The sequence below is a fragment of the Neophocaena asiaeorientalis genome, unplaced genomic scaffold (assembly GCF_003031525.2).
Source record: "Neophocaena asiaeorientalis asiaeorientalis breed wild unplaced genomic scaffold, Neophocaena_asiaeorientalis_V1.1 scaffold346, whole genome shotgun sequence".
In the NCBI taxonomy this organism is placed as follows: Eukaryota; Metazoa; Chordata; class Mammalia; order Artiodactyla; family Phocoenidae; genus Neophocaena; species Neophocaena asiaeorientalis.
In genome coordinates, this window is record NW_020175400.1 from 921,827 (window position 1) to 948,086 (window position 26,260).

A 26,260-nucleotide genomic window follows, 5' to 3' on the forward strand; every position below is an offset into this window, starting at 1 on the left:
ACACTATGATCAAGTGGGGTTTATCCCAGGAATGCAAGGATTCTTCAATATACGCAAATCAATCAACGTGATACACCACATTAACAAATTGAAGGAGGAAAACCGTATGATCATCTCAATAGATGGAGAGAAAGCTTTCGACAGAATTCAACATCCATTTATGATAAAAACCCTCCAGACAGCAGGCATAGTGGGAACTTTCCTCAACATAATAAAGGCCATATATAACAAACCCACAGCCAACATCGTCCTCAATGGTGAAAAACTGAAACCATTTCCACTAAAAGCAGAAACTAACACACCATTGTAAAGCAATTATACTCCAATAAAGATGTTAAAAAAAATCATGTTAAAAAAAAAACAACAGGGGGCTTCCGTGGTGGAGCATTGGTTAAGAATCCACCTGCCAATGCAGAGGACACGGGTTCGAGCCCTGGTCCGGGAAGATCCCACATGCCACGGAGCAGCTAAGCCCGTGCGCCACAACTACTGAGCCTGTGCTCTAGAGCCTGCAAGCCACAACTACTGAAGCCTGCACGCCTAGAGCCCATGCTCCACAACAAGAAGCCCACGCACCATAACGAAGGGTAGCCCCCACTTGCTGCAACTAGAGAAAGTCCACGCGCAGCAACAAAGACCCAACTCGGCCAAATAAATAAATAAATTAATTAATTAATTAAAAACAAAACAAAACAACAACAACTTAAGAATAAACCTGACCAAGGAGGTGAAAGACTTATGTGATGAGAACTATAAAACACTGATAAAGGAAACCGAAGATGTTTCAAAGATATGGAAAGATATCCCATGCTCTTGGATTGGAGGAATTAATATTGTTAAAATGGCCATGCTACCCAAAGCAATCTACAGATTTAATGCGATCCCTATCAAATTACCCAGGATATTTTCCACAGAAATAGCAAATAATTCTAAAACTTATATGGAACCATTAAGGCCTCAGAATTGCCAAAACAATCCTGAGGAAAAAGAGCAAAGCAGAAGGCATAACCCTCACAGACTTCAGACAATATTACAAAGCTACGGTAATCAAAACACCATGGTACTGACACAAAAACAGACACATGAATCAACGGAACAGAATAGAGAGCCCAGAAATAAACCCACAAACCTACAGTCAATTAATCTTTGACAAAGGAGACAAGACTATACAATGGAGCAAAGACAGTCCCTTCAAGCAAGTGGTGCTGTGAAAGCTGGAGAGCCACATGTAAATCAATGAAATTAGAACACACCCTCACACCATACACACAAATAAACTCAAAATGGCTTCAAGACTTAAATATAAGACATGACACCTTAAAACTCCTAGAAGAGAATGTAGGCAAAACATTCTCTGACATAAATTGTACCCATGTTTTCTTAGGTCAGTCTCCCAAGGCAATAGAAATAAAAGCAAAAATAAACAAATGGAACCTAGTCAAACTTATAAGCTTTTGCACAGCAAAGGAAACCATAAACACAACAAAAAGACAACCCACAGACTGGGAGAAAATATTTGCAAACAATGCAACCAACAAGGGCTCAGTTTCCAAAATATACAAATAGCTCATACAACTCAACAACAAAAAAACAAACAAACCAATCAAAAAACGGGCAGAAGACCTAAACAGACATTTCTCCAAAGAAGACATACAGACGGCCAGTAGGCACATGAAAAGATGCTCAACATCGCTAATTATTAGAAAAATGCAAATCAAAACTACAAAGAGGTACCACCTCACACAAGTCAGAATGGTCATCATTAAAAAGTCTACAAAGTCTACAAATAGCAACATTTCCACTGTTGGTGGAAATGTAAATTGGTGCAGCCACTATGAAAAACAGTATGGAGGTTCTTCAAAAAACTAAAAATAGAGTTGCCATATCATCCAGCAATTCGCACTCCTGGGCATATACCCAGACTAAACTATAATTCGAAAAGATACATGCACCCCTATGTTCAGAGCAGCACTGTTTACAATGGCCAAGACATGGAAGCAACCTAAATGTCTCTGGACAGATGAATGGATAAAGAAGACGTGGTATGTATGTATGCACACACGTACGTATACACACACACACACACACACACACACACAATGGAATACTACTCAACCACAAAAAAGAATGAAATAATGCCATTTGCAGCAACATGGATGGGTCTGGAGATTATCACACTAAGTGAATTAAGTCAGAAAGAGAAAGACAACTACTATATGATATCATTTATACGTGGAATCCAAAATATGACACAAATGAACTTATTATGAAATAGAAACAGACTCACAGACATAGCGAACAGACTTGTGGTTGCCAAGGGGCTGAGGGGATTAAGGAGGGATGGATTGAGAGTTTGGGATTAGCAGATGCAAACTATTACATATAAAATGGATAAACAACAAGGTCCTACTGTGTAGCACATGGAACTATATTCAATATCCTGTAATAAAACCATAATGGAAAAGAAAAAAAAAGAATGACTGAACACATAAACATACTGAATATATAGAAACCAATAAGTTCATTATAACACTACCACTAAAAATAATAGAGGAAGTCACCTCATACCGATTAGGGTGGCTACTATGAAAAAAACAGAAAATAACAAATGCTGGTGAGGATGTGGAGAAATTGGAACCCATGTGCACTATTGGTGGGAATGTAAAATGGTACAGCCACTGTAGAAAACAGTATGGGGGCTCCCCGAAAAATTAAAAATAGAATTACCATATGATCCAGCAATTCCACTTCTGGATATCTACCCAAAAGAACTGATATTGTACAACACAAGGAATATAGCCAATATTTTACGATAACTATAAATTTTGGAGTATAACCTTCAAAACTTGCGAATCACTGTACTGTACACCCCTAACTAACATAACATTGTACAGCAACTGTAATAACATAAAATAAAATACCTGATCCCACAAAAAAAGAATTGAAAGTAAGGTCCTGAAAGATATCTGTACACCATGTTGAGAGCAGCATTATTCATAATACAACTGGAGGCAACTCAAGTGTCCATCAGTGAATGAATGGATAAACAAAATGTGGTATATACAACAACAGAATATTATTCAGCCTTAAAAAGAAAGGAAATTCTGTCAAATGCTAAAACATGTGTGAACCTTGAAGCTGTTATACTAAGTGAAATGAGCCAGTCAAAAAGAGACAAACACTGTATGATTCCATTTATGTGAGCTACCTAGAATAGTCAAATTCATAGAAACAGAAAGTAGAATGGTGGTTGCCAGGGGGAAAGGGGAGGGGAGAATAGGGAGTTGTTATTTAATAGGTTTAGAGTTTCAGTTCTTCAAGATGAAAAGAGTTCTGGAAACTGATTGCACAACAATGTGAATGTACTTAACGCTACTAAACTGTACACTTAAAAAATGGTTAAGATGGTAAACTTTATGTTACGTGTACTTTACCACAATTTTTAAAAATAATAGAGGAGGGACTCTCAAAACACCATTTAAGATTGTTGGGGCATCAATTCACTACTGTGAAAACTGTTAACTGAGGGAAACAAATTTATCCACTTTTCCAACATAAACTGTATTTCAGGGTAACCTAATAGCCCTCAAGGAAGAGGAAAAGATTTTATACAGAATTCCAGCTAATAAATAAGAAAGAAATAATAAAATTTAAAACAACCTCCTGCAACTCCTAATAAAATTACTGACTCAAGCAGCAATTATTAACGGCTGCTAAAATCATTAGGTAAAAAGATAGGAAACTTTATAAGGAAGGGATCTGAACATTACCCACCTAAACTCACTGATCAAGTTTAGCATCATTAAAACGGACATAATCAAGCACATTGTGCCTCCCTGAAGTAATGAATTATGAAGAACACAGATTTCCCATTCCTCAAGACGAATCTAATCAAGTCTTCATTGCTAACTTCTAGCCTACAGATAAAATATGGGGTATAGAACAAATTAACCGTATGAGGAAGCAATCAAACTCAAAATTATCCTGAAAAATTCTCAGGAAGCAATCAGTGAAACCCAGAATTGTCCTGGAAAGTTCTCAGGACACACGAACCAGTTTCTTCAACAAAACAATGATGTGAAAAATAAGGGGGAGCGGGGGGCCCTTGTTGGGTGGAGTAGGAAAAGGTACTGCTCTAGATTGAGAAATTTCAAAGATATAACAAACAAACACAACACTTGGTCCACATTTGGATTCTGATTCAAAACAAGCTCAACTGTAAAAAGACAATTTTGACATGAATGGAAAATTTGAATATGAATTGTATTAGACAATGTTAAGGAACTGTTATTAATTTTGTTAGGTGTGATAATGACATAGTTAAACAAAAGCTTAAGAACAAGAAGAAATAATCTCTTTGTGCTGACATCTGCCCAACAAGGTGGCTTGGAATGTAAGGGGAAGGACCCGTCCAGCCACTGCAGAGGGAGGCATAAGTGGTTCAGACTCCCAGGAAGAAGTCAAAGGCCCAAACATGCTGTCCTACAGTCCCTCCAGCAGAGTGGAGCCCAACCCCACCCACTGGTCCACTGCCTGCCCCTCATATGGCCTAAAGCTTGGGTACCATCTTGGGAAACCCAAAGCCAACAGCCATCAAGGTTAGATTTTGATCCCAGAACTCAAGCCTTCCCCTTTCCCTGAGACTCTAAGGCCACATTTATTGGCAGGATATTTTGTGAGAGAAAAGAGCTGGACTGAGAAGCCTCACAGCAACCCCTCCCTTTCCCTCTGGGGGGCCCTCTTGTCCAGCTCCCACTGAAGGAGAATGACACAGAGAAGATGCAGGATGAGAAGGGTGCCAGCCTGGGATCCTACACCCAGACTTTAGCCTGCTCAGATTTTAAAAGGCGAGTGAAGAAAAGTGTGGGGGAAAAACCACAGGCACAGGTATCAGACCTTCACTGGCAAAGGTTCTGATCAGATGACCCAGAAGAAGTGATCCTGTCCAAGTCAACCATGCTGGTACAGCAGGAATACCTGAAGCCCCAGAGGAAAGGGCCTGGGGGACCCACACTCCACCTGACTCATTAGAAAGAAAATGCAAACTGAAACAGAGAAGGTGAAGATGAGAGGCAACAGGGACTTACGGCACCTTGCTGGCCCCTTTCAGGGGCTGCCTACTGAATTCTACCTCCTGTCTCTAGCCCAACACTCCCAAGGCTGGTCTCACTCCCAAGAACTCACTGTTCCTCAAACCACTTTGCACTTTCCCATACCTTTGCCCTATACCTGGAACACCCCTTGCCCCTCCCCCTCCTCCAAACTCATCCCTGCAGGTCCAGCTCAAATGTCATGTCCACGTGGCACCCTCCCTATGCCTGGAACCACGAGGAATTAGTCCCTCTGAGGAACTCTATGCAACTATGTTACAAGCCTGATTTCAGCCCTTAGCCTGCCACACACTCTAGCAGTTCGGGTGGGGAGACCTGCCCTTGCTGAGCCATCGTGAGCTCCTGGAAGAATGGTGCGACTTCCTCCTACGGGCAACCCTGCTCTTGACACAGAGCCTCTGTGCACACGGGGGACACTCGATAAACAAGGGCAGAGCTCATCAAGACACCAACAGGTGCGTGGGTCACTGTGAACTGAAGTAAAAAGAGCTGGTCTGCTTTCCTTCCAGGTCTCTGTGGCCCTGGCTTAGGGAGGCTTGGTGAGGGTCTGGGCTTGGCTAAGTTGTTAAGGGAGCCACCTGGAGAGGGAAGAGAAGAGCCTTCTGGAGGCCTGCTTCTTCAGAGTACCTTGCTAATACAGACAACAACCGACACACAAGGTGCCAAAGGGTGTTTTCAGCATGGAATGCCTTAAGTCACACACACACACACACACACACACACACACACACACTCTCACACACTTATCAAGTTCTCATCAAGCATAACCAAGAAATCGGAACAAGAGATAAGGGCAGCTGCTTTCTTAGTAGTGAGAACAGAGATGAAGGGACGAGGCCCCAAAGCCTTTGACTCAGGGCCCACATGTCAGTCTACTCTCCTTCCACATCAACCCTGCTACTGGCCCTATGACAGCTTCCCCAAAGGGATTCTGCAAAAACAGCTATGTCCACCGTGGGGCACAACAACTTGGTAAAGACAAGGTTCTTAGAAGTACAGACAGAGGCGCAGGGCAGTGATGCACCTATGCACTTGGCAGAGGCCCCCAAGTTCTTTGGGCACGTGCAAGGACTGTGCTGACAGCTGCCAGAGACCAGGGGACCATCCAGCAGAGCCCTAGCCCCGGCCCAACAATGGACCCTGAGAGGCCACTGGAGTGGGAGCGGAGTGTCCATAAATACACTCGTTAAATCTTCAGGGTCTCCCCTCAGTTGTGGGCAGGATGCTTTTCCCAATAAACACCAAGCACTAAATATCCAGGTGGGTCGCTAACCAGCAAGCCAGATTCGTCTTCTAGGACTCTTAAGATGCCACACTGCCCCACATCAATGAGCTTCTCTCTCCATGCCCAGTCATGGAACCGTGCGAACCAGGGGCCTGACAACTATCACAGAGAGGGTCTGCTTACCAGCCCCTCGGTCTCCTCCGTCATCCTCTGGAAATGCGCAGCCATAGCCATGTAGTCTCGCATCTGCTTGTGACATTCGAGACACTTGATACTGTGCCGGATGAGCCTCACAGGGTCTGGGTAGAGCGGCAAAGCTGGAAGTGGGGGGCTGGCACTGCTTGAAGTGAGGCCATGTTTGGGGGAGGAGGGGGGAGCCGGGGTTGCTGGTGCCATGGAGTTCGCGGGGGCCGACACGAACATTTGGTCCGCAGAGATGGGCTTCACAAGCAGCTGAGAGCACTGCATGACGAGACCCTTGCTCTTGTGGTCACGGGCATGCCGGAGCAGGCTGCACTTGTTGAAGAAGAGCAGCGTCTGGGAGCACAGTGTGCACAGCACCTCGATGTGGACGCTCCGCCGGCCGTAGTGCTGGCTCAGGCTCTTCTCTAAGGCAAACGCATCCCCACACTCCAGGCAGCAGTACCCACTGGCCGGCACGTGGATCCTGCTGTCCGCAGGCGGGCTGAGATTTGGCGCGTAGAGGGGCACGGGGTTGGAGCTGTGGAGGACCTTGTTGAAGACCTCCACAACCAGTGGGGCGGCCTTTTTCACCTGGTGGACCAGGGGCACCGACATCTGCGTGAGCTGTGGCTGGCTCCGCCTCTGTGCTGAGGACTTGGCCGTCACGGACGCGGCCACACTGTGGGGGACCAGATTCAGGTTGGCCAGGTGCACGGCTTTGGGCAGGAGGTTGGCAGGGGCCAGGGTGGATGCCTGCAGTGCTGTGCTCTGCTGCTGCTTCTTGCCCATCTGTGAGCTCGAGGCAGCCCCCTTTGGGCCCCGGGACCCAGAGCTGCAGCAGGAAGTTGAAGATTCACTGGCTTTTGTCATGCTCTCATCCCCCTTCCTGTCACCCTGAGGGCTCCCTGAATTTGTGCCCACCTCAAGAAAGTGCTCCGCCCCAGACAGGGCAGTGACCTCATCCTCTTGCACCTCGCTCGGGGCCTCAGCAATGGCGCTTCCTAGAGGTGACCCAGCAGGGGACTTACTGGGATCATCAGGGTCTGGCAGGATCCTTGTGACAGTCCGTTTGATTTCCCCTGATGATGTCTTAATGGTTTTGATTCTGACTTTGGGAATTGCTGGTGGGGAGCTGGCAGCCACAGAAGGGGAGCCTTTGCTGCTGCTGTCACTGCAGATGCTCCGAGGGCTGTCTGATGGCTTGATACTTTTCCTAGTGGCCTCCAGAGGGCTCCGGGGACTCTTTGGTGACTTGGGCATTTTGGGGCTGCCTTTGGAGCCCTCTTTTGTGGGCCCTGAGGGATCCTTTGTGTGGGTAGGCTGATCCTCCTTGGTGACACTGGCCACTCGTTTAGCTTGCAGGGCCACCAATGCTGCAACACAAGAGGACAGCTTGGAATGAGCTGGCTTAAGACGCTGCCTAGGGGGCACTGACGAGCAGGTACCTAGCTCCGAGGCAAGCCCCTTAGGCTCTCCGATACTGTGGCCGGGGTGGCTGTTGAACTCCAAAGCTTCCCCAAAGAATCGACTGGTATCCAGCTCCCTGTGAGGCTCCACTGCCTTCTGCCCACCGTGCTCGTGCTCCTGCTGACTCCCCAGGGGCGGGGGTTCTGGCTTGGGCTCTTTCTTACAAAAGTGGTCAAACATATGCAGCTCTGGGACTGGAAACTTAGTCAGAGCCTCCAGGACCGGGCCCCCCACAGACTCACACCCAGGAGGGGGTGGGAAATAACTGTCAGAGTGCTTGGGCTTTATCCCAAACCCATTATCTTTGATGGCATCCTCGGGTTCGGGGCTGGAGATTGGACTGAACTGGTTAAAAGTTGGTAAGGGCTCTGACTTGGAAGGTTCCAGCTTGCTGGGGAAACTCCTGGTACTATCTCCATTCATGAAAGTGGAATCAAACTTCCCACAGTTGTGGCCTAGGTTGTGGGGATCTGGAGGCAGGTCCGAGCCCCGGAATCCATTGTGTAGGAGGCTGGGAGCAACGTGGTCTTTCTCCGCTTCAAATGACTCCTGGCGGCTGGTGTTCTTGACGATGACACTCACGGCTGGCACATCTGAGGCTGATCCTGAGTGAGACAAGGACACATTCTCATCCATACACATGCCTGGAGGTTTGAGGGGACTCTCATTCTCCTCACTGGGGGTCTGGATGGCCTCCTTGGCATCAAGGCTGGTGGGGTCTGGGATGTCAAAGGCAGCCAGAAGGTCATCAAAATCTGGAGTTTTCATATCCCCCATGGCTGGATGCTGGCAAGGGCTGTAACAGAAACAGAGAACAGAATCAGTGATCACCAGGATCCCACTGGGCTCTGTCCAGCATCATCTTCATCACAAACCCATCTCGCTAACACACATGCAGCCAGCACGCACATGCACAAATCCCCACGCTATGGGAAGTCACACACCTGAGTTTTACCCCAACAGGTTTCCAAAATGCTGGGGACATTGGGGGAGGAGTGGAAAGAAAAGTTAGTATGTAGTGACAAGCCTGCATTAATACCTTGAAATTCCTGGTTGGTTGCAGAGCCAAAAAGAGGGTACACTCACACCACACTCTCTCAATTTCTCAGAGAATATCATCACTCGATGATCATAAGCATTAGCAAAAAACCAATCACTCAGCCCTTTAAAAAAAAAAAGCATGGCTCAGCACCTCCGTTCTTTAGAAAACTTCTGGTTCATATGAGACTTGGCTATAACTTCTGCTAATTTACTTTTAGTAATTAATCATTAACTTTGTATAACTTGGTTTTTTGCTGCATGAATCCAAGCAAATCCAAAATGATTTACCACTGCCAGGATTAAACAAACTCTAGCAGATTATGTCATCCCCTAGGTATTTTTTTCTCTAGTCAGTGTCTGCTTGATTCCTTAATTTTCACCCCAAATCTGTTATTGGTTGGTGAATGAATCACTAAACCTGAGGGACAGGGTGACTCTCAAAGAAACACACAGTTATCAAACTGGCCAGAGAATAGTTTTAGAGAAGCCCTAAATTTTATTTTAACTTAATACACAAAGGAAAGAAAATCCACCTGTTTCCTTCATGATCTGTAGAAGCAGAGCTACAAAAACTACTGCAAAGGAGGAAACCCAAGGCCCTACGAAAGAGGCCTTCCCTTAGGAAGTTACTAAAATACTCACACTTAGATAAGACATGAAGCTGCCTGGCTCAAACCTGCTGGAAAGAGGAAGAAAAAAACCCACTATCTCCCTTGTTCAGCCCATAAATCCTGCATCTGCTTCAGCATCCCAGAGCCTTATTTGCGTAAGTATTTCCTACACCATGTTTGTACTGAAAGCCTTTGTGGATGCAGATTGACACAACTCTTTTAGAAAGCAGTACAGTAGCTGCGCAGAACCAGATCAGGGGCAAATCCTTGGGTCCAGGAACCCCACTGCCAGAAATTTATCCTAAGAACAAAAATTCCCAAAAGTTATATGCAAAAGTATACAGCATTATTAAAACAACACAAAAAGGAGACACCCACATACACACAAAGAATCTCAATGTCCAAGGACAGGGAATGGTTAAGTAACTGATAGACTATTATGTAGTTATTAAAAATCCCAATTATGAAATCTATGTAGCAACATGAAAAATTACTTACAGTGTTAAGATTAAAATAAAAAACACATACAAAAATGTTGTCAAACTATGACAATGTAAAACTAAGTATCCATTTGAGCCAAGATTAAAAGAGAAAAGTAATTTATGCAGGGTGGTGGGATCACTGGTGTGTTAATTTTTCACAACTTTTGTGTGTGTGTGCTGGTAGACTGCCTTTATAATTTTAAAAAGGGAAAATAAAGAAAAGAACAAAAATTAGAACCACAGGGGAACAGCTGGCAGAGATATATCTATTGCCATCCCATGGGATCAACAGGCTTGCAGGTTTGGTTTCTTGTCCCACCCCACCAAGCCCCAACAAAACACATCTGCCTTCTTAAGAGTTCTCACGGAAAATGAAACAGACCGCCCCATTGGGAAGGTATCTAATTATGGTAGATACTAATAAAGTGAAATACCAGTTAACTAAATATGAGTGGGCAGAATATCTCGCTGAAATGAGATGTAAAGTTTCTGGACAACAAATGATTGTTTGGTGGAATAAAACTGTTGGAGCCCATAAGCGAGAGGAATATACTGGATATCAGTGGAAGCAATCAGCATCCCAATACCAAGTGAACTACTTTGCAGGCTGATCCCAACTATAAGGAAACACCTATGTGGTATTTGCTTTATAAGCTTATCTCCAACTCCCCCCCACCCCCTTTCAGTCTAGGAAAAAAAGATTGAGGGAGAAGGGTGGAATAGATTAGTCTTCTTAAGGGGCTGGGAAAAGCCTGTGGGGGAGGAGGGGTAGTAGCTGGCAGTGTGTGCAAGGATTATCGAGAAGCCTACTACTGTTTAACTCCAAGTCACAGAGGCTTGAAGCAGAGAGATACAACATGAAAGTAATGATGTTCTTCACACAGAGAAATCTCAGGGATTGGCCAAGAATGGTCAGAGGTCAGAGCAAAAGGTATCTTTTGCTAGGAAAATCAGAGCTAATAAATTGTGTGGCAGCTCAACATCAGCAGCAGGAAAAACTTTTATAACCTTTGAATTTTAAATACCAAGGCTGATACTTTTAAAAGCCAAAGATCAAATCCTGTTTTCTATTTAGCCCTAGTAAGGACAACCAAAATCAGCAGCAATCGGTAACTGTTAAAAGACTTACAGTGGGGGACTTTCCTGGTGGTCCAGTGGTTAAGACTCCGCGCTCCCAATGCAGGGGGCCCGGGTTCGATCCCTGATCAGGGAACTAGATCCTACACGCTGCAACTAAGACCTGGTGCAGCCAAATAAATAAATAAATAAATATTTTTTAAAAAAGACTCACAGTGTGCCCAAGTGTCTGTATTTCTTTAAACTCTGCTCTAAAGTAAGTATCGCATTGTTTATAAGTAGAAAGTAGAAATTAATCAAAATGTACCCTGTTATAAAAGCAAAGGAGAGGGACTTCCTTGGTGGCGCAGTGATTAAGAATCCGCCTGCCAACGAAGTGAGAGAGTGGCATTGACATATATACACTACCAAATGTCAAACAGATAGCTAGCGGGAAGCAACCACATAGCACAGTGAGACCAGCGCGGTGCTTTGTGACCACCTAGAGGGGTGGGATAGGGAGGGTGGGAGGGAGATGCAAGAGGGAGGGGATGTGGGGATACGTGTATACGTATAGCTGATTCACTTTGTTACACGGCAGAAACTAACACAACAATGTCAAGTAATTATACTCCAATAAAGATGTTTAAAAAAGAATCCGCCTGCCAATGCAGGGGACACAGGTTCGATTCCTGGTCCGGGAAAATCCCACACGCCGCGGCGCAACTAAGCCCGTGCGCCACAACTACTGAAGCCCGTGCACCTAGAGCCCATGCTCAGCAATAACAGAAGCCACCACAATAAGAAGCCCAAGCACCAAAGGGTAGCCCCTGCTCACCGCAACTAGAGAAAGCCAGCACGCAGCAAAGAAAACCCAACGCAGCCAAAAAAAACAAAGTAGAAAAAAAAAGCAAAGGAGAAACTACAAAGAAAAAGACTACCAATAAAAAGTTCTATTCATCAAAAACCTACCAACACATAGTTAAAAAGCAAACAACCAAAAGGAATATTTGCAACGTTTAATAATTACTATCATTAATATCTTTATTAATATGTAAAAGGTCCTTAAAAAGTAGTTAGTAAAAGATAATCAACATATTAGAAAAATAAGCAAAAGTGATGAGCAGGCAGTTAAAAAAAGAACAACCACAAATGGACAATTCATGCATAACAAAAGTTGCAACCTCACAAAAAATAGAGAAACACAAATTGAAATAATGAGAAACATTTTTGGCTTATTAAATTGACCAAAGTTTTCAAAAACTAATAATCCCCAGTGTTGGCAGAGATGTAGCAAAATAAGCATTTTTGAAAGTAATAGAAATTGATACAACCTGTCTAAAGAGCAATTTAGCAATACATACATAAGGCTCAATAATTCCACTTCCAGTTATTTATCCTAAGGAAATAGAGATGCATGTGACAAAAATAATCATTACAGAATTATTTATAACAAAATTATTTTATAACAAAAAAGGAGACATAACCTAAAGTCCCAACAATAGGAAGTTGGTTCAATAAATTATGGTCTATTTACACAATTAAATACTAGGTAGGCATCATTATAGATCAATATTTAAGACTATGAGAAATGCTCCTAAAATGAAGAAAAAAGATACTGAAGTGTACACACAGTACAATCTCTATTTAAAACAAAAAAAATTTTTTTACTATACATAGTTCTTATGAAAAGGCCTAGAGGAATACTCTAAAATGTCAAAAATATCTCAACAGATAATGAAATTATTTTTTCCTTTTTATCTACATTTTCAAATTATTTATTCAAACGATTTATTTCCAATTTTATTGCTTAAGTAATTTTATTAAATTATATTTTTAACCTATGAAAAGAAGAAATTAGGCAGGCCAAAAAAATTTGAGGCATTTGGGGCTTCCTTGGTGGCACAGTGGTTAAGAACCCACCTGCCAATGCAGGGGACACGGGTTCAAGCCCTGGTCCGGGAAGATCCCACATGCCGCGGAGCACCTAAGCCCCATGCGCCACAACTACCAAGCCTGTGCTCTAGAGCCCTCGTGCCTATAGCCTGAGCTCCACAAGAGAAGCCACTGCAATGATAAGCCCACGCACTGCAATGAAGAGTAGCCCCCACCCACGCAACTAGAGAAAGCCCACATGCAGCAACGAAGACCCAACGCAGCCAAAGATAAATAAATAAAATAAGTAAATTTATATTAAAAAAAAATTTGGGGAGCTTCTTACAGAGGACTCTAAAAATCATCACTATAAAACTCTTTAAGCACATCTGGCATGACTTAGCAAGGGACTGCCAGCTAGAAAAATCGGTGAAGTAACTTAATTAAAATTAAAGGTGTAGTCAAAATAAAAAGCTTCAGCATACACCAATGTCTGCAACTTGTTGCAAGCAGCCGAAGTTGGAAAGAGCAAACCACAGATGGCTGCCTGCCTACCTTGCCTGGGGGCAGTACTCAGGACCCAGAGGTGATGGCCCCTGCCCCATGTCCACAAATACCAGCCTAGGAACCATGGCTCACCCTGCAGAGCACTCAGCAGGGTTTACCCTGAAGCATCTGAACAAGGTAGATCCACGCCATGGTGAGCTCACCCAGTGATCTAGAATGGCCTAGTCAACAGACAAGGCAGGCTCCCTGGTTCTCTAAGCCCTAGGCCAAGAGCAAATTTCACTCAAAGGTGAGAAGGTGGAACCATGCTACGATACATACAACCCCCCTGGGGGTGAACTGGCAGACTGACGCTGTATCCTCTCAGGGTAAGTTTCAATTCAGGGAAGATCTGGAAACTTAAAAAAATGTTAAAGTGAATATAAATACCCAGTATTTATTACAGGGTCTACTAGCTGCCCAGGAAATCTTGCCAAACAGTTAAATAAACATATCAACTAGGTGAGAGGGAGGGAAGAACACCTTAATTTTAAAACGGCCTCATCAGGCCTAATTAACCTATTCGAATTCTTTGAGGGGATAAAAACAATATGATCATGGCAGAACTAGTAGGCAGAATTTCTAATGCCAAAATTCCACCAAAAAAACAACAAACTGAATTCCATGTTGCATGTATGTTTGTCTTTATGTGATTGTCATTTATGGGAAACCATGAACGATGGTGTTTTTTAACCCATTGACCAGTTCTGGACTGGAGCTCAATGCTTTCATAAATTGCCTAGAATGATAGTTCCCAACCCACTGGGGACCCAACTTCATATCCACAAATGTGTTCCCAATGACCAGCCATTAAAAACACCACTACTGAATGAGAGTCCATGAAAAAATTAATTTGAAAAGGAGATCTCAATGCTTTGGGAACCAATAATCTAGCAGAAAAACATTAGGCTGTAAGATTCATGAGGGAAGAGACCTATCTGTCTCATTCACCACTGCATTCTCCATTAGGCAGTCAATAAATATTTGTTGAAGCAATAAAATGAAACCTTCAAGACTGCAAATGGCCTAAAAGCTGTTCCAGAAATGAAAATGCGAAATTAAAAGACAAGTTCTAAGGAGGCTGTATGAATAGGCGAAATTATGGCAAAGTAGCATTAGTGAAAGCAAATGTGAAGGAACGTTTAGGGAAAAGCAATTCCAATTATACTAGAATGTACATGGTTATGGTTAGAATAATGGGTTCTAAGCTAAACTGTTCGATAAAGAAGCATCAGCTTAGACTGTTCCCTTAAGACACCATGTTGCATGTTTCATCACAAAAGGCCCAGAAAACACTGGGCATTATCAGAAAGGACACTGGAAACAAAATAAAACTTGTGATCCTGCCCTTATTCACAACCACTCAGTGTCCACAGAGAGATGTGCTGAGCAGTTTTGGCTCCCCACACTTGAAGAAAGATGTACCAGGGCTTCCCTGGTGGCGCAGTGGTTAAGAATCATCTGCCTGCTAATGCAGGGGACACGGGTTCGAGCCCTGGTCTGGGGGGATCACACATGCCGCGGAGCAACTAGGCCCGTGAGCCACAACTACTGAGCCTGCGCGTCTGGAGCCTGTGCTCTGCAAAAAGAGAGGCCGTGATAGTGAGAGACCCGTGCACCGTGATGAAGAGTGGCCCCTGCTTGGCACAACTAGAGAAAGCCCTCGCACAGAAACGAAGACCCAGCAAAAATAAATTAATTAATTAATAAACTCCTACCCCCAACATCTTCTTAAAAAAAAAAAAGAGAGAAAGATGTATGAGAGTTGGAAAAGGTCCTGATAAATGAGACTGAGTAGATGGAAGAGCTTTCTAATAAGAGCCTAAAAATTAGAACTCTTATTTTATTCTAGAGAGATGAAGATTTAGAGGAAAGGGGGAACATAATTGAAGTATAGGTTTGTTCATCAAACCTCAAACACTAGAGAGCAGAGGGCAGCATTTTTGAAGTTTGAAGTAAATAAAAGATATAGACCAAAACCAACAACAACAACTTAATCCATTAGTCAGAAAATATACTGATATTGTTAAAGGTAAAATATATAAATGTAGTAACATCCACACTTATTCAAATCTAGAATCTTTTTTTTAAAAGGCTCTGAGAAACTAAAAACAAGGAATTGTCACTAAATCCATGAGCTTTCTTTCCCTCAGCATTGAAACCTTTGAATTTCAAATAACGTTAAACTTGGTCACCTGTTTTTCTTTTTTTTTTTCTTTTTTTTTTTTTTGCTGTACGCGGGCCTCTCACTGTTGTGGCCTCTCCCGTTGAGGAGCACAGGCTCCGGACGCGCAGGCTCAGTGGCCATGGCTCACGGGCTCAGCCGCTCCATAGCACGTGGGATCTTCTCGGACCAGGGCACAAACCCATGTCCCCTGCATCGGCAGGCGGGCTCTCAACCACTGCGCCACCAGGGAAGCCCCACCTGTTTTTCTTAATAATATTAAGTTCAGCAATAACAGAACATCAAGGGGGCAGAGACACTCCAAATTTAAGAAAAGTCTGATTCAGTGTATTCTGTCTAATGAAACAAGGAAACAAATAACATCACAGATTTATACGATGAAAATGAAAGACCACATGATTTAGGGAACACTGGGCTGTGAAACAACAAAATTGTTTCCTTTTATTTGCCACCTTGTTGGATGAGGACTAGAAGGAAGGATGAGTATGTATGTTTTACAACCTGTAGGTGAACTCTTTACCCTACTGCCCCACATGACTGAATATGGCGTAGATATTGACATAAACTGTGTTCAATTATTGTTATAACAGTTAAGAGTTTAAAAATGGATAAATAGGGGCTTCCCCGGTGGTGCAGTGGTTAAGAATCTGCCTGCCGATGCAGGGGACGCGGGTTCGAGCCCTGGTCCAGGAAGATCCCACATGCCGCGGAGCAACTAAGCCCACGCGCCACAACTACTGAGCCCGCACTCTAGAGCCCGCGAGCCACAACTACTGAGCCCGTGTACCACAATTACTGAAGCCCGCACACGTAGGGCCTGTGCTCCACAACAAGAGAAACCACCGCCATGAGAAGCCCGTGCACCACAACGAAGAGTAGCCCCCACTCGCCACAATCAGAGAAAAGCCCACGTGCAGCAACAAAGACCCAATGCAGCCAAAAATAAAATAAATTTATGAAAACAAATAAATAAATAAAAACGGATAAATAAAATTTCCCCCAGCTTTCTATTTCAGAAGGAACATCCCAGGGGATAATAAAGCAAAAAATAACTCAAACTGTATGAGACACACACAGAGAGAGAGAGAGAGAGAGAGAGAGAGAGAGAGATTATTTAGCAGACCCTAAGAAAGTACTTGAGTTTGTTCCCAGGTGGGAGAACTTCTGTACCAGGAATGGAAACTGGGCAAGGGGAAAGAGAGAATGAGCAAGCAAGCACAAGAGCAAGCTGCTACTCCCATGACTTGCAGGAACTTCAATCTGGACTCTGGCTGGAACACTGATCAGAAAGAGACACTGCTTCTATGGGTGGTAGAGAAGGGAGCTCAGTGAAACTTTAGCTGGATCAAAAGGAACAGAAAAAAAGAGTTCCATGTTCCTGGACCCAGGATGAAGCCCCAGACTGGGAATAGTAGAGCTAAAAGAATAAGAAATTGTGAACCACGGAGAACTAACTTTCACCCCTATGCTGTCACCAATTACCTATGTAAGGATCTTAGGCAGGCCTTGGTTTAATATGTAAAATTAAACTAACTTGAAGGGTCTCTGAGACCTTGAACAGGCTAGGCTACAACAGCTGGGCAAATTAATCTAGAACTATTGGATTTCTACATAAAACTTAAGTCCTAATGTAGACAAGCAGACTCTCTGCCACATATATACTACTGCCCTCCTGAATACACATCTGAGGCCTTCTTATAGGTCTAAGTGATCCCAAGTCACAGACATTCTGAGTCAATCAGTGGTCAATGCTTCATTTCATGAGGCACCTGGCATTCTAATCATTAGCAAAGAACAGCCCAAAGAGATTCTCAGCAGTATACAAGAAAACAGGTGCCCCAACAGACCCAGGCAAAACAACAAAGCGTTTCACTTGTCTTTTCCTCTATCTGGTCTTAGTCCTGCCAATGCATATTTTGCCAGAATGGTTGCTGTAAAACACTTATCTGATCACAGAGACGTCCCAGTTCAAAATCCCCATCACCTTCAGTAAGTAAACTCTTCTTCCAGTGTGCAGAAGCCATTCCCATCTGGTCTGTGTCCACCTCTCCAGCCACTTCCCAGGGTACATTTCAGTCACTGGTGTCAGAGCTTGAGCTGTTCCTCCTGAGTGGCCCCAAACATAAATCTGCCCGAGAACTCCTCCTCATCCCCAAGCTCCTGTTCCAGGGTCCCTCCTCCTGGATGCCTTCTCTGAGTCCTCTGCCCTTCCCTTCCTCCCTTCCTCTATGGCAGCACTTCCCACAGTAGGCTGGGATCCTAAGTTTTCTCATCAGTCTGTGAGTCTCCCGAAAATTGGGGTCATATCCTTTACCTCTATGTCCAGGGCCTAACACACCTGGTTCCCAATGTTATGGGGGCTGTCACTGCTCCCACCCCTCCCAGAACCTTTCCTTGAAGCCTCTCCAAACCCTGGCTGATACACCTGTCCCTGCCTGCCCTGCCCAAGATGTCCGTCACCCAGAGGCAGCTTCTCTTCTCCCTGTCTAAGCCCTTCCACCCCAACCAAAAATTCCATTTCCCAAGAACAGAATTGCAGTGCAAGCATTCTAACAAGACTCACAGGATGTTAGAGCTGAAGTGGACCTCAGAAATGACCTGGTCCAGTGGCTTCCAAATGCCCGTCTGCAGACTGCTGCTGGACTGACTGCAAAAGAATAACATGGGGAGTGACTTTAAAACACAGAATCCCAGGCTCCACTGTGGAAATTCTGATTCAGTAGGCCTGGGATGGATCCCTGCATTTTTTTAAAAAGCTTCCCAGTTGATTCCAGGGCACTGGTCTAGTCCAACCTCTTCATTTTATACATGAAGAACTGAGGCTCAGAAAGGGGAAGTTCATCCATCAAATAATTACCAAATGCCAAGACTTATGCCAGGCACTGAGGACACAAAGGGAAGGCCCAGACCCTGTTTTTGAGTGCCCTCCCCTCCACAACCCACTGAAAACACCTCTCAACCACATACCTGTGAGTGCCACCAAAGGCTCATCAAGGGGACACAGGCTTCCTACAAGCAAGGAAGGGAAAGGGACTTTCTCTGACTGCCCTTGTCAGAAGTCGTCTCATCCTCCCTTGTGCTCCCTTTTGTTTTACTTATTTCTCCTCATAATTTTCTACCTTTAATGTAGTACCTTTAAACTACCTTTAATGTAGCTTACCAGTAAAATGTTCTCTCTTCTGCTATTTCATAAGCCCCTCAACAGGCACTCACTGAATCATTAATTAATTGGTATCCCTCGATTCTAGACTTGGATTTCTACTTGGATAGGCATCTCAAATCTAATATGTCCAAAATCTAACTCTTGGATTTCCTCCTACATTCTTTCTCATTTCAGTAAATGACAACTCAGTCCTTCCAGTTGCTTGGGCCAAACCTTGGCATCTTTGAGTCCTCTCTTTCCCTCATACCCTTCATCCAATCCATAAGCAAATCCCGTCAACTCTACTTCCAAAATGTAACCAAATCCAACCATTTCTCACCACCTCCAACCATCTTCTTTTCTCTCCTGGATTCCCACAAAAGCCTGATGACTGGTCTCCTTGTCTCTCCTCTTTGCCTCTACTACTCACTCGCAACACAGCAGCCAGAGTGCTGCTTTTAAATCATCCACCAGATCATGTTCCTCCTCTCCTTAAAACCCTTCAACACCGTCCCACCTCACGCAGAGTAAAATCCAGTCTTCACCCCAGCCTACATGGCCAGGACGATCTAACTGCCCTCTGTCTCCTACACCTCTCTGTTGCCAGTCTGCTCCAGACTCCTTACTGCTCCTCAACCAAGCAGGGCATACTCCTGCTCAGAGCCTCTACACTTACTATTCCCTCTGCTTGGAATGTTCTTCCCCTCAGATCTCTGTGGGCCCACTCCTCACTTCCTTCAGGTCTTTATTCAAACACCACTTTCTCAGGAGCCTTCTATGACCATTGTGCATAAGATACCAATCCCCACCCTCACCATCAATCTCTGTCCCTTTAGTCTGCTTTGTTTTTCTTCACAGCCCTTATAGCATCTGACACATTATATAATTGCTCATTTATTTATTTTCTGTGTGTAAGCTCCACTATGTTTACTAGACAGTAATCCGCCATTAGAAAGGGGGAATGATGTGACAGGCTCATCTGTCCAGAACGAAGATTGTTCAAGGATAGTCACAGATTCCTAAGCAAGTTTATTACCAGTCAAGCAGCTGGCAAATTTGCTACACTGTTTGTATTTAGCTTTTGAAAACTTTTTATAAATAGAGAGACCTTGAGTGGTGATGGGGCCTTGCCAGTGGGAAAGGGTCTATCTGAAGTCACACTTGTCTATGAACCCTGGGCCCCCGCAGGACTAAGTTAAATATTATATTTTATTGGTGTTAAGTGCCTACTGGCCATTGTCTGTCTTGAGGACTGGATCAGTGTGATGCCAGTGGAGGGGGAAGGCTAGCTCTGAGAACCGCAGGGAAGAGGAGAACACAAGGTGGTCTTGAGTCTTAAGACAAGAGGATACAACTCTGTGAATATACCAAAAACCATGGAAATACGCACTTTAAATGGGTAAACTGTATGGCACGTGAATTATATCTCAATAAAGCAGTTAGATTTTTAGAAAAGATAAAAAGGAACAAAAGAGGATAGAACTGAAAGGAATTGGGATTATAAAAGACTGTACAACTGACTGGGATGATACAAGTGGAAACTAGGTATAGGCAACAAAGTTTAAGCAGAGCTAAGAACTGAGATAAAAACTGATACTTTGTAACCAGTACCCCCTTTTCCTTTCATTACTTGAAACAGATCTCAGCACTAAGGGACACTGCACTTTGTTAAAAGGGAACAAGACCCAGAGACAGAAAAAAGAGAGACAGGACTCCTCTTGTTCACACACCATCCTTGAGGAGTTTCCCCCCACTGAACTTTGTAAAAGCATCATCTCTTGGTAGTAGGGATCCCCAAATTTAGGTAGGAAGCCAGTAGCCTCAGACTTGCTGGGAACCAAGCATCCACTCCCCGAATAAAAGGGCCCCAGAAAAGAAAAAGTGGCCATTCCGCAGATCACTCCTTCCCCAGCTCTGGTACCCCTGTGTTTGGTGGCTCTGGGTGTGCCACCAATCTCATCTACCACAGGCAAACCACAGTCCCAAATATCCCGAAATTAAAAGGTTGGGGTGGGGGGCAAATGTACTATTAGTATTGGGGTGTCTCTTCATTTCCCTTAGGTCACTAAGGAGTTTAGGAGCTGGTGAGTCAAGGGCCTAGTAAAGGATGCCTCTCCCAGGTACTCTACTCTCACTCCCCTTTTCTTTTTCTCACACCTCCACACCTCCACACACACACACACACACACACACACACACACACACACACACACACACACTATTCTCCTTTCTGTTCCTCTCTCTCCCCCTACTCCTTCCTCCATGCCCCTCTCCATTCCTCCGTCCCTTTCTCTCTTCCCCCTCTTGTCTCCCTCACAGATGTTCTTCTTTATCCCCTTCTTCCTCTCTCTTCTCTCCTTCCCCTCTCAAAAGAGAGCCGGGTGGGCTCTTTCACCATGACTGCTCAGACCCAAGTGCAGCCAGCCTCCTGCAGGAAAGCAGGGCGCCAGCCACGGCAGCTTTTCACCAACAACCCAGCATGGCAACGGACCCAACATCCAGGTATCTGCAATGTGTGCCCACTGCATATGTCCCTGGTGATCCAAGGGAATGACAGAAAATAATGTGTTCAAAGGACATCCCTATGTGCCCTTCCACCATCAGAAAAAAATGGAATATTAAAAGTCCTTATCTTTTTAAGATATTATCTGTGAAATGTTCACAGATAAAATGATGTGATATCTGGGATCTGCCTCAAAATAACACAGGGCAGGAGGAAGAGAGCAGGGAGGGCATGTATAAATGAGACAAGATTGGCCATGAAATGATAACTGTTGGATCTGCATGAGGAGTACATGGGAGTTTACCATATTATTTTCTCTACATATGCACATTCCAGCACACTAGGAACCAGACTCTTGGATAGTGGACTCTATGGGTGCAACTAGCTAACCACCAAGATCACACCCATTAGGATGGCTATTATCAAACAAAACAGAAAATAGCAAGTGTTGGTGAGAATGTGGTGGAGAAACTGGAATCCTTGTGAATCGCTGGTGGGAATGTACTGTAGCCACTATGGAAAACAGCATGGCAGTTCCTAAGAAAAATTAAGAAAAAGTGGATATAACACTTCCACTTCTACGTATATACCCAAAAGAATTGAAAGGGGTCTCAAAGAGGTATTTGTACATCTATGTTCATAGCAACATTATTCACAATATCCAAAAGGTGAAAACAACCCAAGTATTCATCAATGGATGAATGGATAAACAAAATGTGACATAAATATAAAAGGGAATATTATTCAGCCTTTAAAAAGGAATGAAGTTCTGATACATGCTAAAACATAGATGAACCTTAAAGGCATTATGCTAAATGAAATAAGCCATATACAAAAAGGACAAATATCCTCTGATTCCACTGATATGAGGTACCTAGAGCAGTCAATTTCAGAGACAAAAAGTTGAACAGTGGTTACCAGGGGATAAAGGGGAGAAAGGAAAAGGGGTTGTTATATAATGGGTGAAGAGTTTCAGTTTGGGATGATGAAAAGGTTCTAGAGATGGACAGTGGTGATGGTTATGTGAATGTCCTTAATGCCACTGAACAGTACCTTTGAAAATAGTTAGAATGGTGTAAATCAACTATACTTCAATAAAAATAATAACAAAAACACTAATAAAAAATTCTTGGATACCCTTAAAATATGGTTAAAATGGTCAATTTTCTTATGTATGCTTTACCACAATTTTTAAAAATAATGATAACTACCAAGGAACATTGAAAAAAAAAAACCACTTGTGTCCAAACTCTCAGCTCTTCAAGGCCAGCTCAGGTCAGCCTAGACATCATACCTCAGTGAGGTTCTCAAAACAAGGGTGTGGTGAGTATTGCTGGGAGTGTACAGCTGTGGAGAAAGGAATAACTTCTACCTATAGGCACATGGTCTAGTTTCCAAACACCACCTAAGGAAAGAAGAAAAATAAAATGTTTTTTAATAGGTCTGAAGGCAAATGTAATTAAAGTAAGTTAATAATAATAACAATAAAGTGTAGGTCAGACCCTGAGAAGAATCTCCAAACCTAATTCAAAGCGGGCCTCAAATGTAGTCAAAGATAGTACTATCCCCAGTCCCAGATCTTCTCCCTTTCACCTAGCATAATGTGCTGGTTCAGAGCCCAGACTTTACATGGGTTCAAATCCCAGTTCTACTACTTACTAGCCATGTGACCTTGGCCAGGTTCCTCCACCTCTGTGTCTCAGTTTCCCCGTAAGTAAAATGGGGGTTATAGGGGTTAAATGAGTTAATATTTGTAAAGCCCTTACAACACTGCCTTAAACATAGCAAATACACGTTTGTTAAGTATTCTGCCACCAACCTCAGTGGCCAGCAAGCTTTACCTCATAATTTTTCAGAGTGCCCCTGCAGACCACTGAATCCCTAGACGTCAGGCTGATTGGATGCATGCACAGGGGACAGAGACAGGGCAAGTGAAGGTCGGTTACCCCTCCTCACAGCTCATCCTCCAGTGCTCAGGAGGGCTGAAGAAGCAGAGGATCAAGGAGTGAGCAAGGGAACCAAGGGGCAGGTAGGCTGGGGGAAAGTCACAGGTGGGGGAGAGGCAGGGAAGGGACAAGCACCAAGCAGGGGATGAGAATAAGAGAAGACATGGGGAAAGCTGGCAGACCCTTTTTTTTTTTTTTAAATCTAAGTGGTGTTCAATTGTAACTGGACATCAGAATCACCTTGGGAACTTTGGAAACTACTAATGCTTGGCCACAACCTCCCAAGATTCCAATTTTATAGGCCCGTGTGGAGAAACTAGTTAACAGTCCATCAGGTATATGTATCCACAAATGACAGAATAAAGAGTCTCTTTTCTAATTCCGCTCACTCTCACTGTAATTCTGCATTCCCTCACTTGACTTCATTTGTCTTAACTTTGACAGACCAGCATTTATTTGGATTCTAAATAGAGATATAGACAATATTAATGGAAAAACTTACAAGGGAATGGAAGGAAACTCATTATTCCAATTCTATAGAAGGGAAATACAGAAAACTTTTTTTCCTTTTCTTATTTGGATCTTCACATTTCAAAACATAAACTAACAAGCAGACATTGTGCTGTCCAGATGAGGATAAAGTCAGAAACCAGGGGATGGGGTAGGGAGTGTCTCAGATCTGATGTCCAAAATAAGTTAGTTCTGAGGTGCTCCAATGAGTGTGCCTGATTTATTCCAGGGTAACCTCAGTTCCTGCAGACACTGGATTCTTTAGGGTTATTCAGACCATCTCTGGTGCCCAATAACACAGTTTGGCTGCAGAGAGGGGCTGGCAAACCTGAGAATCAGGCTCCATTGGCCCAGGCTGGCTGCTTCTCTCAGGCCACCCTACCACATACACACACGTGGATTTATAGGAACTTTACAGTTTATATAACACTATTGCCACTTCACAGGGAACTCGCCAGAACCAAGACTAATACTGAGGCTCCTGCTTGCCTCCAACAACCAGACTGCCCTTCCACTCAGGAATTCTGAACCAGGAGGTCTGACTTCACATTTCAGTTTCCCAACATCCTCATCTTCCCAAGGTGCTACTGTATATGGCACACATTTTCCTTCAACTGGTATTGAGACGTTCACTACAGCCCTTGCCACAATTATGACACACCTTAGGGTGTTGTAAGACTGAGATTAGAAAACAGCGTACTAGAACACTGTTCTAGATTAGAGGTTCTTCCAACACCAGAAAGATTAAAAGCCCAAGAGATTCTAGGAAACCATTAAATTTAAGCTGCTAACTCTACAAGCAAGGAAATGAAGGCCCAGAGAGGTGAGGTAATCAAATGAGATAAAGTACATAAACTGAAGAGTTTTTATTACTGTGAAAGATTCCTGTTATTCCTGGCAACATGACTGGCCCTGCCTTAGCTTCCCAGAGGGCCTGAAGTCTCCTACTCACAGTTACCCATTCAAATCTCTCCATCAAACACCCAGTATAAGGCTTATTAACCCGCAGACTAGTGATTCTAGCCCTGGAAGCACATTAGAAACACCTGGGGAGCAGTGCTAATACCTAACCCCACCTCAGGCCAATTAAATCAGAATCTTTAGAGGTGGGGCTGAGCATTTTTAGAAAACAACCTAGAGGACTGATGTTGTCTGGGGCTGGGAACCACGGTCTTTAGACCAAAGTATAGTCCAGGGACCACTGGCCTCAAAAATCACCCCCAAATCTTGTTAATGATGCAGACTTCTAAGTCCACCTGCAGACTGACTCAATAGAAATAAAGTGGGTCTCGGGACTTCCCTGGTGGCGCAGTGGTTAAGAATCCGCCTGCCAATGCAGAGGACACGGATTTGAGCCCTGGGTCCGGGAAAAGCCCGTATGCCGCAGAGCAACTAAGCCTGCAAGCCACAACTACTGAGCCCTCGTGCCACAACTACTGAAGCCCGTGTGCCTAGAGCCCGTGCTCTGCAACAAGAGAAGCCACGGCAATGAGAAGCACACGTGCCGCAACGAAGAGTAGCCCCTGCTTGCCACAACTAGAGAAAGCTCATGCGCAGCAACGAAGACCCAACGCAGCAAAAATAAATAAATTTAATAAATTTTAAAAAAAAGAAAGAAAGTGGGTCTCAGGAATCTGAAGCTGTGACAGTCACCCAGTGGTTAGAGAATAACAGCACTGGCACTGAGTGAGTCTCAGAAGTCACACCTGTGCTCCAGCTGACCCTGGAGTCCTGGATGGCTCCAGTAGCTGGCCTGGGAAAGGTTCCCAGATGATTCAGACTCTGGCGCCCACTCTAAGCTAAGAGCCCCTGCAGAAGCCCCACTGCTTCAATCACCAGCAGCTGTGGCAAACCTTTCAAAAAGAGAGCTGGAGTCCATCGTGGTTCTACACAGCCACCTGGGGCTTCCCATCTCACTCAGAGCTTCGGTTCAGGCCCCCACTAGGATTTACAAGCCCAGTGGGACCACCCTGGCCTCCTCTCCTATACCTTCCTCCTCCTCACTCCAGCTTTTCTCTCCACCCTGACTGCTCTTCCCTCAGATAAATGCATGGCTCCCTCTCTTACTCCTTCAGAACTCTGTTCAAACGTCCGTTATCAGTGAGGCTTCCTTACTTAAAGCAGAAAATCTGCCTCCCCACCAAACCTCTCTATCTTCCATCCCAGCTTTGCTGTTTTTCTCTGTAATACTTTTCACCATCTCTCATACTTTATGTTTTACTTGTTCATTATCTATAAGACCTCACACACTGGATTACAAGCTCCATGAAAGTAAGATGTTTGTTTATTTTGTTCCCAGTGCCTATAGTGCCTGGCACAGAGCAGGCACTGAAATATTTATTCTAGGAATTAATACATCAGGAACACCAATCTCAAA

The 26,260-nt window shown here is 44.0% G+C and overlaps 1 protein-coding gene across 6 annotated transcripts in view; it reads right to left on the bottom strand.

Moving 5' to 3' along the window:
• The window catches only part of ZNF592 (zinc finger protein 592), a 55,760-nt gene that overhangs the window by 20,450 nt on the left and 9,050 nt on the right, over positions 1 to 26,260 (bottom strand). Inside the window, exons 1-4 of one of the 6 annotated variants that reach the window (XM_024766448.1) lie at positions 22,722 to 22,832; positions 18,750 to 18,791; positions 18,346 to 18,429; positions 6,520 to 8,782 (exon numbers count right to left, since the gene is read on the bottom strand). In XM_024766448.1, coding sequence (XP_024622216.1) covers positions 6,520 to 8,763 — 2,244 coding nt within the window. In that variant the 5' untranslated portion in view covers positions 8,764 to 8,782; positions 18,346 to 18,429; positions 18,750 to 18,791; positions 22,722 to 22,832. Of the gene's footprint in view, positions 1 to 6,519; positions 8,783 to 17,766; positions 17,892 to 18,345; positions 18,448 to 18,749; positions 18,792 to 22,721; positions 22,963 to 26,260 lie in introns of those variants that run through there. The other 5 variants (XM_024766446.1, XM_024766447.1, XM_024766451.1 and 2 more) reach the window with 5 other exon arrangements.